At 41.1% G+C, this 20,000-nt stretch overlaps 1 protein-coding gene across 2 annotated transcripts in view; it reads left to right on the forward strand.

The window, feature by feature from the left end:
• The window catches only part of agla (amylo-alpha-1, 6-glucosidase, 4-alpha-glucanotransferase a), a 36,148-nt gene that overhangs the window by 11,959 nt on the left and 4,189 nt on the right, over positions 1–20,000 (forward strand). The window contains exons 6-29 of one of the 2 annotated variants that reach the window (XM_023398240.2): positions 4,307–4,488; positions 4,951–5,062; positions 5,795–5,921; positions 6,810–6,912; positions 7,234–7,331; positions 8,868–9,007; positions 9,341–9,528; positions 10,529–10,652; positions 12,174–12,337; positions 12,463–12,564; positions 13,732–13,887; positions 14,125–14,275; positions 14,437–14,561; positions 14,653–14,765; positions 14,903–15,037; positions 15,658–15,788; positions 16,074–16,210; positions 16,334–16,467; positions 16,568–16,743; positions 16,959–17,061; positions 17,301–17,424; positions 18,359–18,460; positions 19,048–19,159; positions 19,480–19,615. In XM_023398240.2, coding sequence (XP_023254008.1) covers positions 4,307–4,488; positions 4,951–5,062; positions 5,795–5,921; positions 6,810–6,912; positions 7,234–7,331; positions 8,868–9,007; positions 9,341–9,528; positions 10,529–10,652; positions 12,174–12,337; positions 12,463–12,564; positions 13,732–13,887; positions 14,125–14,275; positions 14,437–14,561; positions 14,653–14,765; positions 14,903–15,037; positions 15,658–15,788; positions 16,074–16,210; positions 16,334–16,467; positions 16,568–16,743; positions 16,959–17,061; positions 17,301–17,424; positions 18,359–18,460; positions 19,048–19,159; positions 19,480–19,615 — 3,175 coding nt within the window. Of the gene's footprint in view, positions 1–4,306; positions 4,489–4,950; positions 5,063–5,794; positions 5,922–6,809; positions 6,913–7,233; positions 7,332–8,867; positions 9,008–9,340; positions 9,529–10,528; positions 10,653–10,990; positions 11,115–12,173; positions 12,338–12,462; positions 12,565–13,731; positions 13,888–14,124; positions 14,276–14,436; positions 14,562–14,652; positions 14,766–14,902; positions 15,038–15,657; positions 15,789–16,073; positions 16,211–16,333; positions 16,468–16,567; positions 16,744–16,958; positions 17,062–17,300; positions 17,425–18,358; positions 18,461–19,047; positions 19,160–19,479; positions 19,616–20,000 lie in introns of both variants that reach the window. The other variant, XM_023398241.2, reaches the window with a different exon arrangement.

Below are 20,000 nucleotides of genomic sequence, written 5' to 3' on the forward strand. Positions count from 1 at the left end.
CGCTGGTTTTATGAGATGTCATTTGTCCCACTTTCCACCTTACTTGTTCTTGTTACCTGCTGGGGCTGCAGCCCCACCTGGTGGCGGGTGGCTGTGTAACATTTTAGATGCAACAGTTAGCCAAGGTTGTATGTTAAAAAAATATTAATAATTAGTTTAACAGACCAGCGGGGGTGGAAACATTTAATCGTTAAGTGAACTAATCAGGCAAATCCTTATATCCTTATCTTTATAAGACTGTGGTGAATTCAACTTTCAGAATATAGTAACTCACAGTCTCTATGTCTTTATCTCTTTTTCTCTCCCTCTCTCTCTCTCTCTCTCTCTCTCTCTCTCTCTCACACACACACACACAGACACACACACACACACACACACACACACACAGTCAGGTTAAGACTAAGGACTCATTCAAGTGTAGCTGAAAATTGACAGATGTGGTGACTTACTTTAGAAAGTTAAGATAAATACAGATTCACGTGGTTATGGTTGTTTGTTAATGTTCAGTCAGTAATGTTCAGTATGTTGTCAGATTAAAGTGCATGAAATGGGTTTTAGCTTATGAATAAAAACTAAAACTCACATGAAGGTTGAGTGAATGGACACTGAAGCTCTGTACTGTATGTGCTCTCCTATATTAGGACCACAGGCTTCTTGTGCACTCATCTACCCTCATGACCTCATCCTCTCTCCCTCTCTCAGAAAAGGTCAAGCAGTAAAATAAGCCTGATTAAAAGGTTAGGCAGAGTAACCGGCTGATTTACAGTTTGACTAAGTAACAAATTGTCTGACAGAAAAATCACTGCACATTCATGCTGCCAATCTCCTGTTCTAGCACAGCCCAAATGTGTTCTATTGGATTCAGGTCTGGAGACTTGGGGGGCCACTGAAGTTCACTGAACTCACTGTGTGTAACATGCAAATCTCTAGACAGAGATCATAGCAGCAACATCACATAAAGCTGACACCTTCAACTATAGTTTCACTGAATCTGAATATGACACCAACATGAAAAAAATGTATTTTTTTAAACCATTTTAGCAGCTGCATGTGGAGACAGTGACATTTAATTCTTCTGTCAAAAATAAATCAAAAATTAATTTATAATAAACAGAAATCCAACATTCCAGTAACCTGCAAATTCTATGTAGAAAATTAGAGCTCCAGCAGCAGGAACAAAGCCAGTGTGAACACACACACAGCAGTTCAGCAACGCAACTCCCATACTCACGTTCCCGGTGTTTATGTTGCGGTATGGAGCTAGGACTATGAGTAATAATTGGCATGTAGATGTCTTCAGGCCGGGACTCTCATCAAACATGGAGTTTGGGGTAGATTGGACAATGTACACTGCTTAGAAAAATTAAGGGAAACCTTAATCATCACAGTATAACAACAAGTCACTTAAACCTCAGGGATATCAATCTGTCCATTTAGGAAGCAAATGAAGTGATTGTGAATCAATTCACCTGCTTTGGTGCAAATGAAAGTGACAACAGGTGCAATGGAGAGTCAAAAGCAAGACAACCCCCAAAAAGGGAATGGTTTTACATGTGGTGGCCACAGACAGTTGCTCTCTCATGATCCTTCTTGACTGATTCGTCTCTAGTTTTGTGTTTTGCTAGTGTCCTAGCATGAGATGCTACCTGCAGCCCAATCAGGTTGCACAGGTAGTCCAGCTACTCCAGGATGGCACATCCATACATGTGGTTGCAAGAAGATTTGATGTGTCTCCCAGCACAGTCTCGAGCATGGAGGAGATACTAGGAGACCGACCGTTACTGGACAGGGCCGTAGAAGGGCATCAACCCAACAGCAGGACCGGTACCTGCTCCTTTGTGCGAGGAGGAACAGGAGGAGCATTGCCAGAGCCCTAAAAATGACCTCCAGCAGGCTACTGGTGTGCATGTTTCTGACCAAACTGTCAGAAACAGACTCCATTAGGGTGGCATGAGGGACTTACGGCCTTTAGAGGGACCTGTGCTCAAAGCCCAGCACCATACAGCTTGATTAGCATTCGCCAGAGAACACCAGAATTAGCAGATCTGCCATTGGCGCCCCGTTCTCTTCACAGATGAGAGCAAGTTCACACTGAGCACACGTGACAGGCGTGAAAGAGTCGCCGTGGTGAATGTTATGCTACATGTAACATCATACAGCATGACTGGATTGGTGGTGGGTCAGTGATGGTCTGGGAAGGCATATCCTTAGAGTTTCATACAGACCTCCATGTCATAGCCAACGGTGGAACAAAAGGAAAAAAAGGTCCTTTTGGGTGCTGGGTGGAGCTGGGTGGCTTCCTGGTGGTGTTAAGTCCTGCCTGGCTATGTGGCTTCCGCTTTTTCCTTTGGTTTTCTCATAGAGAAAGGTGTGGCTCCTGTTACTTGGAAATCAGCTGGCTGACCTTGTGTTGTGGCCGCTGATTCTGAAGAAAAACTTGGTTCACTCTCAGTTAATCCTAAGCATGTCACTGCTGTTGATGACAAGAGTGTTGTAGTCTGCTGTTAGCAGCCCGGCAAGAGAGCTGTTGTCTCAGGTGGCAGGGCTGACCTGGACTGGGAGCCTTGTTGCTCCATGAACAGCTGAGAGAGCAGAGGAGCTGCTGCACCTGAGCAAGCCAAAAAAAAAGAAACAGACATGGAGATCTGGTTTTGTCTGGTGACATCCTCGGGGGTCACACACTGACCAACACTGACTGGTCAGTGAGGTCACTGGAGGAGGGTCGTCCCCAGGTGTGAACATTGAGGAACTGGGGGGAAGTGAGTTCTATTGTATCTATAGAACAAAAAGCATGTGGTCTCCATTACTTTGGATGTACTAGAATCCCAAGAAGGTGAAACATACCACATGCTACTTTGTTGAAATTTTAAAGGAGGCACTATCGAGTCATTTTGCCATACCCAATTCTGAGTCCCATATCAGATATCAATGGTGAAGTATCAGAATTCACTACGCTGCCAGGACGACACTTAAGTGAAAACCCACAATCTTCACTATAAAGCATCATCAAGGTATTAAGCATTCTCTGACCAAGTTTGAGGTGGGTGTGGTCAACCTGGTAAGAGTACATCAAAGTATAAAACATGACATTTCCTGTTGCCATTAGGTGGGGCTATGACTATAACTGAATATTGACATGTCAATGTCTTCAGGCCTGGACTCTTGTCAAACGTGTAAAGCTTGGGGCTGATTGGACAACGTAAAGTGGAGTTACAACTTTTTTTTTGGCAAACCATCGAAATTTGCTATGCTGCCATGAACACATCATTAAACGAGAACTTAAAAGCTTCACTATTTAGCCACGCAAAGGTCTCTAGATAAGATTAACCGATATGATGTCTAACAAACTCTTCCTAGAGAATAGATCAGTTCAAGTATAAAGCCTGTAAATGGCAAAAACGGCACCAAAATTGCATAGAAAATTCAGAATGGCTGACTTCCTTCCTAAGTCTTAAGATGTTACATGTGTGCTGTTGAAGAAAATTCACTCAAGTCCTTAGTTTGAAGTTTGCTGTAGAGAAGTAAGTTTAATGGTACCCCAGGATACGGTGAGCCAGCTGACACAGAGCGGGTCTGAGGCAGTAGACTGACCCCGAGTGTAGGGCAGGGGGACAGTTATACAGTGAAAGACAAAGGATGGACAACTGTATTTGCATATACCTGGGGTTACAGACATTTGGTCAGACAGGAAAGGAAGTTATAACAAAAGGTAATGTTTATCAGAGGTCTTGTCGTGTAGCACCTTGGTTCAAGTTATCAGGGGGTAGGAGGGGGTCTTGGGCTGGATCAGCATATCCATAGTTGGGCCAGGAAGGGCCCTTAGACTAGATCAGCATATGTATGGATAGGGCAGACAGGGCCCCTAGACTGAATCAACATATGCACAGGTAAGACGTTGTTAAGACAATGAAGTGTTGGTGATGTAAGAGGGAAGAGGGAGACAGACGGTATAGGGTTATTTCTAGGTGCCAGCCAGTTTACATTACAGGATGTGTATTTTCTTCCTCAGTGCATTTCATACATGATAAACACAGCACATGATAAACGTCTGTTTTCATTCAGCGCTTTAAAACTTTATCTTTAACTTAATCTAATTCAAATTCTGCTAAAAATCTTTTTTTCAGTGAATTAATGAAAGGCAGTTCAGTCCAGCTGTAAATATAGTCCACTACAGAATTCATTCATCACTATTAAAGTCTGTGTTCAGGTTAGGGTTAGCACCTCACACCTAGAACTATTAAATCACATGTTGTTAGAATAGCTAAATGGTGGTGATTTTAATTCTTTGTTTCTCTTTTCTTTACAGCTGCCAATAGTGTGTGGATACAGGAACATCCAGAGTGTGGCTACAACCTGGTGAACTCCCCCCACCTGCGTCCAGCCTGGGTCTTAGACAGAGCTATCTGGCATTTAACCACCAGAATCGCAGACGGACGCTACACGGCTAAAGGACTTCCTCCTGATATTACCAATGAGAGCCATCTGAATGTGAGCACACAGCCAGGCACACACAGCACACCTGTACAGATTTCATGACTGGCATTTCTTGACTGTGCTGTAGAGGATGCACATTTGATTAGACAGCATTAATTAGTGTTAACATCACACTTCGTCACTGGGATGTAACAGAGACCTTAACACGACATTTTACAAACCTTTGACAAAAGGTGACATGGAGTAAAAAAAAAAAAAAGGTGTAAATAGAATGTTTTTATGAAAACTTATGTAACGGTGTGTTTGCCAAACTCTTAATGACGTACTGCTAATGTAAATTGTCAGTTTTTTTCAACAGCATTTTGCAAGCAATGACAGCTATAGTAACAAAGGCTCATTTAATAATGGTGACAAATAATAGTAATGTAGTAATATGAAAATGCATGTGTAATAGTAAATATGAAAATGCATGTGTTTCCTTATTCCTCTCTCTGTATGTTGATTTGTGTGTATCAGGCCATCCGCAGTGTGTTGTGGCAGGACGTGTATCCTCAGATCAAACTGTGGGAGTTCTTCCAGGTCAAAGTGAACAATGCTGTGGAGCAGTTCAGAATCCTACTGCAAAATGGTATGTAGATCAGTGATGCTTAGTATAGTGTTAATAAGTATTACTGCAAACTTTATAATGGTTTTCAGAAAAGGCCTCAGTGTGTCAAGTGTCCAGGTCAGTGTGTTTGGTAGCTGTCTGAGTCCAAAACAGTCTCTGAGATTAAATGTAGAAAACGGAAAAAATCTACCTGAAGCAAAAAAACTTGCTCCTCTGTAAACACCTGTATTGATTGACATTGAAGTGTGTCTGTCTCTCAGACACCTGAATAAAGCTTTTCTTTTAATAAAGTGTCACAGCTTTGTACAGTATTCCAACTCAGAACTGATGGAGAATATACAGTGGACTGTACTGAACTGACAGATACATGTTTGTCATGTCAAAGGAATTCAAACCATAGATAAAGTGGACATGAACACTTGGTGTCAAATGACTGTTCAGTGATCTGTCATTGAAGAGACATTTGGCACCAAGCCTTGGCTGTTCTCATCAGTTACAGAGCTGCTAGTGGGAATTTTTATATTCATAAAGCAAAATATTTTAAATCAACTCCCTAATTTAAGTTGTTTCTAATTGATATTGAATGTGACTTTATAAAAAACAAAAGGTACTTGTCGATAGTTAATTTCATGTTTGAAAAACATTTTCAAAGTTAAATAAATGGAAGTTTTGAGAAGAAAAAAAATCTCCTGATATAGAATCATTTACTTAAAATGCTACGTAAGACACTTAAAATTTCCTTTGCATGTTAAGGCACCAAGCCAGACCACAGTAAGACTGAAGGGAAGAAGGGCCTAAAGATCATCCAGGACCCACATTACCGTCGTTATGGCAACACAGTGGACATGGACTCTGCTCTGGAGACATTTGTACCTCACAGGTCTGAGCCACAATCACAAGCTGTTGGTGGTGTTGTCTGTTTTTTGTATGAAGTGACAGTTAATGTTTGTTTGAGTTCTTTCATGAATTCATGTTTACTTATTTAAAAATAGTAACGGGATGCATGCAGAATGAAGAGAGAGAGACAGAGAGAGAACTACAGGAGAGAGAAAGTACAAGTTACAGGACATAAAGTAGTGTAATATAGATGCTAAGAAAGAGAGCTAAATGCATCATGGGAGTCCCCCCCAGCAGTCTAGATCTATAGCAGCATCACTAAGGGCTCGTTCAGGACTCTTTATCAAAGCTTTATCAAAGAGACGGTTTGAAGCCTGATCTTAAATGTAGAGAGGGATCTGCCTCCTGGACCCAGACTGGGAGCTGGTTCCACAGGAGAGCAGCCTGACAGCTGAAGGTTCTACCTCCCATTCTAGTCTTAGAACTCTAGCAACCACAGTAGGCCTGCATTTAGAGCGCAGTGTTCGGTTGGGATAATAGGGAACTATGAGCTCTTTAAGATATGATGGTGTCTGACCATTAATGTCTTTGTAGGTGAGGAAGAGGAATTTATAGGGAGCTGATGAAGCTAACACAGAGGAGATGTGATCTCTTCTTCTAGTTCCTGTCAGTACTCTGCTGCAGCAGTTTGCTTTTCACTGAGTTACTGGGACATCCTGATAATAAAGATTTACAGTACTCCAGTCTAGAGGTAACAAATGCATAGACTAGTTTTCACTTCCTTTGAAGACAGGATGTTTCCAATTCTCACAATAATATATACTACTGTACTGTGTACAGTTATGTCCAGTATGTATACATATATGTATGTGGACCTTTGCAGAACTAGAGTCCTGTTATTTTCTGTTTGATGTTTCCTCTCTCACTATAGTTCCTCCCCACATCACATTGAGGAGTGCTGTGGTTGGCTGAGACAGAAGCTGAACGAGCTGAATGAAGAACAGAACCACATTGTACAACAGCATCAGGAGCAGGCAAGTTTGTGTGTAATGCAGCAGACAAGGCTACTGCTAATGGCACCAGCAGCCATGTGTGAGTGCACATGGGAGCCAGCTGGACCCAACATGACATCTATTGCCATGGCTGCCAGAGCAGTCAGGGAGGAGAATCTGAAATGTCAGAATGCCTTATGTCATCTGTACCAAAGGTTCATTATTTCTTCTACACTAACCACCAAAGGAGTGCATTGTTAACATCAGGACATACTGTATGCTGCATAGTATTAGTGTACAGAGGGGAACTGCCACATTTAGGGTTATCATTTTTCGTCATGTTGTCCTTCTCTTTCCCTCCAGGCTGCCAACTGCGTTGTGGGAAATGTAGTGTACGAGCGTCTGGCCGACCATGGCCCAAAACTGGGTCCTGTTACCAGGAAGAACCCTCTGGTTACCAGGTAATGGATTTAAAGAGGTGGACTTGGAGAGAAAGAAAAAGAATGGCACAGATACAAGAAAAGGAGAGGTTAAGGTCTGGAAAGATAGATAATAAAGATTAATGTGTTCAACAGGTTTACAGGTCTCTATAAACAGTAGGATTAATTGACTGTCGACCATAATTCATGGACATTTAGCTGCAGTTTTTAACACCACCTTGTTTTTTACCACAGTATTCATGAGAAAGGACAGAATAATTTTTTATGATTTATTATTTTTCATACCTAATTTGGGAGTCTGGTTAATTTCAGATTTATTTTTGACAGAAAACATTGCTAAAGTATCACTGTCTCCACTTGCAGCTGCTTAAATGGTTAAAGAATATAATAATTATATTTTTTCATGTCTGTGTCATATTCAGATCCAGCCTAGACATAGAAACTATAGTGGATTGTGTCCGTTCTATATGATGCTGCTGGTATGATGTCAATCAACAGACACAGCCGCGACGTGTAAGACATCTCACACAGGCAGTGTGTCGCTTTAACCCGTTAACATGGGCACCGAAATTAAAACCAAGACGTTCCGCAGCCACCACACACACACCACAGAGTGTTTCTGGCGTTACTGTTGACGTAGCCTTGTTCCAAGCTGTACCTACAGTACATCCTTTTAAATCAACCTTAACAGGTGCTGCATTTTGTAACTTTAATGAGTCAAATTTCGCTTTTTTTGCTGTTTGTTTGTTAAACTACTCTACTACCAAATTCAAAAACAAGCTTACGCATTGGACTGATCAGTAAACTGGTAGGTTGACAGAGGACGAGACTGTTTCCACCTGACTACAACCCGAGGCGGCTAATTTGAATAGAAACATGCGTCAGGGATACAGTTGCAATCAAAATTATTCAACCCCCATTGCATTTTAAGTTTATTGGCAAAATTGAAAGTTTTTCAGGTGTTTGCAATAAACAGATTACAGGAGAACAGTTTAAATAGTTAAATAAAACTAATATTACAAGGATTTTATCCAAATTCATAACAGTAAAATGGTGCTCTACTAAGTACTAAAGATGCTTGTCATGAAGGGGTTGAATAATTTTGAGACTGCAATAGTCATTAAAAGTAGCATTTTGTGTTGAATTTGGAGAAACCACTTGTAATATTAGTTGTATTGTTTAAATTGTTCTTGTTTGATTTGTTTATTGCAAACAGCTGCTATTTTGTACATTTTGCCAATAAACCTAATTTGCAGTGGGGGTCGAATCATTTTGATTGCAACTGTAAATGTTGACCACAGTGAAGTTGAAAATAAAATAAAATGCCTTTTTAGAAGCACTGTACTTCAGTAGTCTCAGTTAAAGCAGTATGTCAGGACCTAAGCCTTTTTCTCCCTTGTGAAATTTAAGAGTTGTTTTGTGTGATGCAGATACAGAGTAGTTCCAGGTATAAATGGCAAAACTGAATCACACAACAGGGCATGGTTCATGATGGTTCCAATAGTGACAAGAGGGCTAGGGTTGGTGGATCTTACTGTTTTAATCTGTCTGTCTCAGGTATTTCACCTACCCATACCAGGACCTGACTCTGGAGCAGGAGATCCACCTGCTGGACCAGCCAGACAAGATCTGTCACTTCCTGGCTCACAATGGTTGGGTGATGAGCGACGATCCGCTGCGCAACTTTGCTGAGCCAGGTACACATAGAAACCAGCTTAGCAAGATAGCCAGATGCAAAAACAATGGAGAGAGTAATAGATATATAGAGACATAAAAACATTTTCCCTGACATAACCTTTAATCTCATAACATCAAACCAATTACACAGAATTTTGTGAGCAGGATAATAGTGTGATTGCTATACACACATTTTCAGTCAAAGTGTACATTGTAGTACACAGTTGAATTTGTATATCTAACCTGAGAATCTCATACAATATAATCTCAATTCAGATTGTACGTTTGAAATATCTGTCCTTCAAAGTATAAATCATTGTGTCAGTATTGACGTGTATCTTTGTTCTCTGTAGGCTCTAATGTGTACCTGCGTCGGGAGCTGATCTGCTGGGGTGACAGTGTCAAACTGCGCTATGGCAATGGCCCTGAGGACTGTCCGTACCTGTGGGCCTACATGCAGAAATACACCGAGATCACAGCCAAGTATTTCCATGGAGTCAGGCTGGATAACTGCCACTCTACACCATTACATGTAGCTGAGGTATTGTCATTCATCATCATCATACCACATCCAGCAAATATCTGTCATCTGTCACCTGCTCCAGGTTTCTGTATCCTCATTCGAGTTACACAGTAGTCAGTTGTAGTAGTAGTAGTACAGCCTTAGAAATGACCATATTATATTATCATTACAGTTGAATCAACACACACACACACACACACACACAGAACAACAGTGTTAACAGAAATGGAACATGTTGGGTCCTATTATTGTCAGCCTGTTATACTGCAGTGCATTACATCATAAGGGTATTTCTGTGTTTTAAGAGTAAACCATAAAACTTTGGGCTTTCTAAAGATGTAAAGAAGCAGCCCCATGTTAAAAATACTAATGTCTCAGTAAAAATGTTTTAGTTTGTGATGCAACATCAGTAGATTTCCTACTTCTCACCACAACACTGTCCTTCTCATTACTTGAAAAACTTCCTCTAAAGCAAGTACATTTATTTAACTTTCCAACAGTTATCAAGGCTAATATGTAGCTGTATATATGCATTGAAAACCCCTAATGCCACACTTACATCAGGGTAACTGCAGTTCCTTCAGTCAGCACAGCCACACCTCTCTCATGCTCACAAGTATTACTGGCTACTTTAGGCCATTTTGTCTGAGGATACACTAACTGGCAAAACAGAACTGATGTTCACTGTGGCCACATTGTTATAACATACCTACAGGAAACAGCACGCTGCAAACTTACCCCACCACACTGACTGTCCATGCCAAGGGTGGATTCAAACAGAGAATGTACACAGGCTCATGTTGTGTCATGATTCTGCTTGCTTATTATATTTTAACATCATAATAGTTGCATACTGTATCCTATTGAAATAGGAAAGAACTTGTTTTACAAGAAATAGTGAACATGTAAATAATATTTAAATAGTGACAAGAGAAACCTTCCTGTATGTGTGAAGTTAGCTGCATATTGTTTGTCAGTGTAGCACTGCTAACAGCAGACTCTTCTTCTTCTTGTCCAGGCAATGCTAGATGCCGCCAGAGCGGTCAGACCCAATCTGTATGTGATAGCTGAACTGTTTACAGGAAGTGAGCTCATTGACAATGTGTTTGTTAACCGGCTGGGAATTAGCAGCCTTATACGAGGTACAAAACTGTTGCATGAGCTAACTTGATGTTTTTGTCTCTTCCTTCTCTTTTCACTGCATCGTTCTGCCTCTTCAAACCCAAACACCCTCCCTCTGTCTCTCTCTGTACTCTCACTGTATTGGTTGACTGTATAACTGCATGGTATCTTAACTCTGGGACCTGTGCCTACTAATTGGCTGTATCCCCTTCACATTAACTCTCCTCCTCCTCCTCCTCCTCCTTCTTTCCAATCTTTTATTCTACTTGCCCTCTCCCCTACTCGTCCCTCCCTCTCTCCCTCTCTCCCCGCACTGACCTCTTGGTTTTCGGTGTGTTGTCTTGCTGTGGTCGACCAGTTCATGCTAGACGTGGCCAGAACAGTGTGTCCTAACCTGTATGTGGTGGCTGAACTGTTTACCGGTAGTGAGGAGCTGGATAACATCTTCGTTACCAAGCTAGGAATCTCATCACTGATACGAGGTACAGTACCATATGTGTTCAAAATACATACTCAATACTTACTACACAGTATATTCATTAAGACTGACAAAGTAGACAGTAGACATACCAAGGTGTCTATGTTAGTTGTGCATATTTTTCACAGTAAGTACATACAGATGGGTGGTTAGTAAGTAATAGTAGTAGTGAGTAAGATTTTGATACCCCGCAGGCCTCCAGAGCAGCATCACTGCTCCTTCTCATAGATTCTCCAAGTGTGTGGAGCTCTCTTCTAAAAGACTAATTGTGACTTTTATGGCTGTTGCTTCTAATTCTCATATTTTCATATTCATAACGGTATTCAGTGAGTAAATGGCTGTTTGCCATAATACATATGGTTATATCCATCCATCCATGGGTGAGTGACAGCGTATACCCTGGATAGGTTCCCAGTCTAGAACTAAATAATATGGAATATTATTTCAATCAGGGACTGAAAAAAACTGAAAAATAATCAGCTTACAAATTGCACTTAATGTTTAATTCCAGCTTTCAGTAGGGATGCCCCGATTGATCAGCCCCGATTGATCAGCCGATCTTTCTCCCTTACCTCTAGACTTGTTACCTTTCTCCCACCTTGTTCAATGCGACGGTGCGCGACAGGCCACCACAATAAAACAAGATATTAGTCGTGTGGAACTTTTACAAAGTGTGTGAGACTGATATGTGCCATCTGCAATGAATGCCAGAAATGATCGGTATCAGCCGTGGATTGTCCGATCTCACTCATAGATGATCACATTGGTATTGGTGGTAAAAAAAAAAAAAAGAAGTGATCGGGGCATCTCTAGCTCTCAGTAGTTGACAGTTTTTGATCCACTGGGTATTTAACAGGTCTGAGGATTAACAAGCAGCTTTAATGTATTTACTAAGGCTCGTGTTAAACACAAACACCTTCACTACCAGATTGGAATGTGGCCAGAAGTGCACTGAGCTTGAATGTGTGAACTGCCCCCTGGTGCTGCAACAGCATGGATTATGTTGTGATAACTGTCCTCCCCCATCTCACCAACTTCTCCTAACCCCCCACCCTGTCCATAGAGGCCATGTCAGCTGGTGACAGCCATGAAGAGGGCCGACTAGTCTATCGTTACGGAGGTGAGCCAGTGGGAGCCTTTGTTCAGCCCAGTCTCCGTCCACTTATACCCTCCATCGCCCACGCCATGTTCCTTGATGTAACCCATGACAATGAGTGTCCCATACAGGTGGGTCTCTGTTAGGGTCAGATTACGGTGGGGTGCTTTGTTCAAAAATGAACCATGACAGAGTCACTGAGTTCAGCTGTACCATGTGTTGGTTTCTAACTGCTGCTGTTTGACTCTGTTTGAAGCTGCGCTCAGCATTGGACTCTCTGCCCAGCTCTGCTATCGTCTCTATGGCCTGCTGTGCTACCGGCTCCACCAGAGGATATGATGAACTGGTCCCACATCAGGTGACTCATCATTTTGGCTCAACAGTATTTCTTAGCAGTTAGCCATAATTATAGTTTGTTTTTGAGTGTTTTGAAAACAAATTCTACAATATTGGATAATTTACTGCAAATATAAAAATGTTGGTCAATGCCAGTTTCTTTTGTCTAAAGTTTGACTTGAGCCTGAGTATCACAATAAAGAGTGAGCTGATTAATTCACAGCATTTTTACAGCAGATACCTTGAAAATCGGCTGCTGAACAGCAACCATTTATGCCGCCAAAGAAGCTACATGATTCATATTTAGCTTTTAATGTTTATGTATACAGGTTTGGATTTAGACACTATCATTTATGTAGTCTGAGTAAAAAGTTTGAACATCTATCCTTTTTTATCAAACTTGCTGGTTGTTTTCTGCCTTTTCTACTCATCTAAGATTTGAAAACAATTTTCTACAACTGAATTTAATTTTGAAAAAACATAGATTTTCCAGAGTTGACTGTGGGATCTAGTAAATGAGTGAATACACACTTACTTATGCTGAATTTCTCTGCTTTACAGCAGGAAAACAGGGAAATATGATGAACTAGTACCCTGATACACGATATAATGTATATATACACTGAACTACTGTAAATGGGTTAAAGTTATAAATCTATATTTAACCTATATAATAATTTGATACTGAAATGTGCACTTAAACATTTTAATACACATATTACATGTATTTTTATTTTTGTAAAATATTATCCATTGTATTTCTTATTATCTACTAATTGTTATTCTATTATTGTTGCACATGAGCCTTTTAACACGTCCTCTACCCCACCCACCCATGTCACTGCACAAGTATGTGACAGGTGCATCTTTGAATCTTGAATCTAATCAGTCATTGACATTAGGGCATTATTTTCATGATTCATTTGCTAATCAATTTATCAGTTTGTTAATCATTAAGTCTGTATAATAGGCTCCACAGTCAGAGCAAACTTAATCCACTGAGGAAGACTCTGAGATGTGATTGAAAGCTCCAGAGAAAGCTTTTGATTAGACCTGAAGTTGAGATGTTTTTCGCCCCACTGCTGCTTTCACACTCAACTTCAAAGGTTGTGTGTGTGTGTGTGTGTGTGTGTGTGTGTGTGTGTGTGTGTGTGTGTGTGTGTGTGTGTGTGTGTGTGTGTGTGTGTAGATCTCTGTGGTGAAGGAGGAGCGTTTCTACCCCAAGTGGAACCCCTCAGCACCCCCCTCCTCCCCTGGTGAGGTTGGACCCCAGACTGGCATCATAGCAGGGAAACTGGCTCTCAACAAGCTGCACCTGGAACTGGCTGCGCAGGGATTCATGCAGGTACAGGACTGCAGTGTGCTGTATGTACAACATACACACAACTTCAGCTAACACTGACGTTTAGCTCATGTCAGTCCACTTCCTGTTAAAGGTTTTTACTATAAAACAGACAGCAGCATGGCTGTGAAGTTGATAGAGCTTTATGCTAACTGTTGTGTTTTTGCACTACATTTCCCAGCGATCACTTGTCAGTGAACGCCTTGTCCCAATTTAATCTCTGAACATCTCCCTCATCAGGTGTATGTAGACCAGGTGGATGCAGATATTGTTGCAGTGACCCGTCACTGTCCCAGCACCCACCAGTCTGTGGTGTCCGTGTGCAGGACCGCCTTCTGGAACCCCAAAAACCACCAGTACAACAGCAACGTCCCACCCATGTTCATACCTGGTATGACAACATGATCACATTCATATTAGAAATCAAACATGTCTTTCTAAATATTATAATAACAGTATCTTTGAAGTGTTCTTTCCTTTCTTACACTGTTTTGATTTATTATTCACCTTGAAAGACATAACCAGGTTAGATGTTGCTCTCCCTCTCTCTAGGGAAGATAGAGGAAGTGGTACTGGAGGCGAGGACAGTGGAAAGGCATGCTGGGAGCTATAAGAAGGATAACAACTATATCAACGGCATGCCGGAATACACTGTGGAAATCAAAGAGCATATATCTGTAAATATCACTCTTTTTAGGATTGATGTAATCTTGTGTGTTACTGAAATGAATGAACAAATCAATAAAAAAATTCTAAAATGTGATACAGTTACAGGAGAGCACAGTGGTGAAGCAAGCAGGGGTGACTTCTAAAGGTCGCTCAGAGTTTGTGCAGGAAATCACATTTCAGAAGTTGACTCCTGGCAGTGTTATTGCCTTCAGGTAACACACACACACACACACACTTGCTCAAAACTGAAGTCATTCCATCCATGATTTATTAAACGTTCATTTATTGACACTGTTCATTCTGAACAACTGTCTGAAAAGTTTCCTGTCCCTCTCTCTCCTCTTCTCAGGGTGAGTTTGGACCCCAAGGCCCAGAAGCTGGTGGGGGTGCTGAGGTATTATCTCTCCCAGTTCAGCCCAAAGTACAAGAAAGGCAGCATAGCAGATGAAAACCCACCAGAAGCGATGCAGAAGCCTCTGGCACAGTGAGTACACATGAGGTCTGATGAGGAAAAACAATGAGGGAGTGTGGAGAGAGAAAGAAGTGACCCCCTCCACATCTCTGCTTCAGGCTAGTGGCTCATTAGTCTAACACACACATATTTCTGACTGAGCTGTTGGCAATTGATTTGCATTGTGGGTAATGTAAGCACCAGGTTTGAAAGGGGGGGGCAGACAATAATCTGGTTCTGCTGCATCGTGAATCTGATAACATTACAAGAGTTCTGCTGAGTCAGTACAGAAATCTTTTATTCTGTGTGTGATTTGCAAATTGCACTAAGAGAATTTAGAATTAAAATAACTTAGAATAATAATAAACTTTATTTAAATAGCACTTTTCAAACAGTAGTTCCATGTTCTCTGCAATTAGTAATAAAAAGACATAAAACAATAAAAACAATGTCGTAAACCACACAAAACCATAAGACAGATAAAACCAACAGGAAATAACAACAGTCTTATAAAAAAAAAAAATATATATATATATATATGTGTATGTATATGTATATGTGGAATAAGGAACAAGCAGCACACAGACACAGTTTTTCATTTGGTGAAGCAGCAAATGTGAACTTTTATTTTTGAAGTCATGTGTGTTTCACAGGCTGATGTCCAAGCTAACGTTAGCTGACCTGAATGTCCTGCTGTTTCGCTGTGACTCAGAGGAACAGGAGGACGGTGGAGGCTGTTACAGCATCCCAGGATGGGAGAGCCTGAAATATGCTGGACTGCAAGGTAGAGCTGGAAAAATATATGAAACCAGGTCCAAACAGCATCTACAGCAAAAAATATAATTATCACCAAACGTGAGCTGCTGCTGATCAGAACATTTAAATCTCTGATAGTAGTGATCTGACTGATTTTACCCTTCTGCAATGATGAGCAATGAACAATAGCTGCTGAGAAATTGAGCTTTTGAACGTGTAGGTGGACTCACCCACTTCACTCACAGAAACCTGCTCTGTGTAGAGGGTTATTCTGTTTTCACTTTGATGGTTGACTGTGGTGTTTCTTCTGCAGGTCTGATGTCAGTGTTGGCTGATATCCGTCCAAACAACGACCTGGGACATCCCGTGTGCTCTAACCTCAGACAAGGAGACTGGCTGATAGACTTTGTCTCCAACAGACTGATACACAGAGAGGGACCACTGGCACAAGTGAGGATTTTACTGTCTTAAAGGGTCACATTTTTCATCTAGCCACACAAATAGTTCTGGTTTTAACTTTTGAGATAACCAGAGCAACAGTAAAGTGTCTTTCTGGTTACTGTGGGTCCACAGGTGGGTCAGTGGTTGGTTGCCATGTTTAACTACCTGAAGCACATCCCACGGTACCTCATTCCCTGTTACTTTGACGCCATCCTGGTGTCAACCTACGTTACAGCCCTGGATGCAACCTACAAACACATGTCGAGGTGGGAGAGATGACAGCAGCTGTGTTGTTGACATCTGAAATTAAAACCTGAGACTGATGTGTTGTAGTTAAGTGACATTTCTGCCTCTTTGTCCAAACAGTTTCGTCCAGAATGGCTCCACCTTTGTTCATCACCTGGCGCTTGGTTCACTTCAGATGTGTGGAGTTGGACGCTTCCCAGCCCTCCCTCCCATCTCTGTGAAAATAGATGATGTTCCCTATCGCATCAGTCCAATCACAGGCCAGAAGGAGCAGTGCTGTGTCTCATTGGCTGCAGGTAGAACCAGATACTTAATAAATAAAGTGAAAAAATAATTTAAGAATTAAAAACTGTTGTATCAAGCTTGTATTGATTTGAAGAATTCATTGAGATAAAGATGGATTCAATATTTACAGTATGGAAAAATACAGTAAGTATAGATGCTGATCTCACTGACTGACTGACTGACTGACTGACTGACTGACTGACTGACTGTTTGTTTGGTTCTTCAGGTCTTCCTCACTTCTCCGCTGGGATTTTCCGCTGCTGGGGCAGAGACACCTTCATCGCTCTCAGAGGACTGATGCTGCTCACTGGGAGACACACTGAGGCTCGGTGTGTGTGCATGGACTGTTTTAATAACCCACTTTGAGTAGGGAACTCTTGGAACAGTTGCAACAACATTTTTCTGAGTTACTCATCAACACTATCTCTCCCCTATATAACTATATAAGTTTTATATTGCTTGCTTTAGAACTTCTATTTTTACTTTTTCAGCTGGCTTATCAAATTCTGTGAGAAGGCCACAGTAACCAAACTCTAAAATTAACCTTTTTATCTCCTTATCTCCATAGTAACATCATCCTGGCTTTCGCAGGGACGTTACGTCACGGTTTGATCCCCAACCTGCTGGGTGAGGGTCGCTGTGCCAGATTCAACTGCCGTGACGCTGTGTGGTGGTGGCTGCAGTGCATCCAGGTAGGTGGACACACACACATACACATACATACTCCTTAGGGCCTCTTTTCCAGAAACAGTAAAAACAAAGCACTTTCCCACTAGTCCCTGCCTCAGAAACCCCAACAATATTCCAGCTTCCTCCTTCCAATCCACCCTCCTCACATGTCAGCAACCTTGGCATCTGAGAAAGCATATTTAAGACGAGTTAGGCCACTGAAATCTAAGTATGCATAAGCATAACAAAAAATCTGAGCAAAAGAAGCATGAAGTGCAAAGAGTGGGTGTCAAGGTGGAGGTCATGTCTTCAGATATAGGACAAATCTTCAGGTCAGTGTCTGTATTCCCAAATCCCTGACTACAGGAGAGGCTCTAAATTCATTAAACATTAAACTGTGTAAAAATCATATGAACTACTGAAGCTTGCAAACATTAGTCACTGGTGTAACTAGTAAAGCCTGTCGTTATGTAGGCAGTTTTGACTCATTGGTTTCCAAACAAATAACTTAGTGAGAACTTAATTGTTCCTTTTAAGGGATTTCCTGTCTAATTTCATTTGGCTTGACTCATGTTTAAGAGGTAAAACTATGGACTCCAGCAGAGCCTGTGGGAAATGTTGTTTGCTGAGTGCAGGATCTCCCTGTATCCATATGAAGTTCTTAGGGTTGGTAGATGAAGGAACTGCAGAAGTATCATGAATTTATAAAAGTTTATAAAAAAGTTTTGGACTGTTCATATTTTTTTCTTTCTTTATATCAGATTCATGAACTTTGGTTCATTCTTGTTTCTGCACATTCATCATGTCTTTTTTTGTTTCTGTTTTCCACTTAATGAAATTGTAACATTATCTGAAGAGTTACATTAAAGGTTTATGAATATAATAACAATTGAACTAGATGAGGAGAATTATGTCTTGTTATAATGTTTTTATTGACACTGCGCTTGTTTCGCTCAGGACTACGCTACCCACGTTCCCCAAGGGCATGAAATCCTCCGCTGCCCAGTTACACGCATGTATCCTACTGATGATTGTGAGCCCTGCAAACCTGGAGAGGTGGTATGTACATACACACACACACACACACACACACACACTAGGGCTGCATGATATGCAAAACAAATCAAATTGCGATTATTTTGGCAGATATTGCAATAGCAATTGGAATGGTCGTTTTGGCATTTCAGTTTCACTTTCACTTCTGAAAAAAATTTTAAGGATGATGATGATGGGATTTTTGTTGGTCTTGTACTAAACAAACATGTTTACATGTTTTGGTGCGTCTGGAGAATATGATTTGTAGGTTGGTCGTCTCTGTAGCAGAATGCTTATGGTGCTAATAATGCATATCATGACACATTTTACCTTTTATCAAAAAAAGATTGCAGCTCCTGCGATTTGGATACTGCACCTGGCCATATTGCGATTTCGATCATATTTCGATCAATTGTGCAGCCCTAACACACACACACACACACACACACACACACACACACACACAGTGTCTGTTTCGATACTTCCGTCAGCAGTCACCAACATTTTCAAACTTCACCAACAGTAGCCAATATATTCACATGCCTCAATATATTTTGTATTGTGTGTGTGTGTGTGCGTGTGTGTGTGTGTGTCTGTGTGTGTGTGTGTAGGAGCAGCCTCTGTATGATGTGATCCAGGAGGCTTTGCAGCGCCACCTTGAGGGAATTTCCTACAGAGAGAGAAACGCTGGATCTAAGATCGACATGCACATGAGAGATGAAGGTGAGACAGTGTGTATATGTGTGGTTGTGTGTGTGAGTGACAGACTACACATGAATCCATTATATTGGAATAATGCTCACAGAGGTCTCCCAGTACAGATGATACTGGACAAGGTGGAGGTGCAGTCTGAACTGTTTTCTTTCAACAATCTATTTTGATTTGAATATTTTCTCTATAATTTATGTTTTACTGCATCTGCATTTACTGCATCACTAAACATCAAACATTTTCCTCTGGTTCTACTCAGACTCTTGTGTAAATGGCAGTGATTTGTGTTTTAAACTATCTCTCATGGTCCTGAGCTCTGTCATCTCTTCCAGGGTTCAATGTGTTTGCGAAGGTGGATCCAGCCACAGGCTTCGTCAGTGGAGGGAACCGCTTCAACTGCGGCACATGGATGGATAAGATGGGAGAGAGCGAGAGAGCCAGGAACAGAGGCATGCCTGCTACTCCCAGGTAACACACACACTCTCATCACACACATCACCTCTCACCAGCTGCTCAACAGCAGCCAGATTCTCATCACAAACAGTTCCCCTAAGATGGAAGCAGCGTCAGATTTTTATTCTTTTTTATTTTTATTTTTGTTTTACTTGATTGGAAATTAATATCTTTGAGTTTTACATTGTTGGTTGAACAGAACAAGACATTTGAAGCAGTCAGATTCGACTTTGAGAAATTGTGATTAGAATTTTCACTTTTTTCTGATGTATTAGAGACAAATCTACTTTTCAAATAAATGAAAACATAATAACCAATGATAATACATAATATACTTAACAAAAATATAAATGCAACACTTTTTTTTGTCTCCATTTTTCATGAGTTGAAATCAAAGATG

Source organism: Seriola lalandi, unplaced genomic scaffold, assembly GCF_002814215.2.
Source record: "Seriola lalandi dorsalis isolate HSWRI2012SDOR001 ecotype SW California unplaced genomic scaffold, Sedor1 jcf7180002054981, whole genome shotgun sequence".
Classification (NCBI taxonomy): domain Eukaryota; kingdom Metazoa; phylum Chordata; class Actinopteri; order Carangiformes; family Carangidae; genus Seriola; species Seriola lalandi.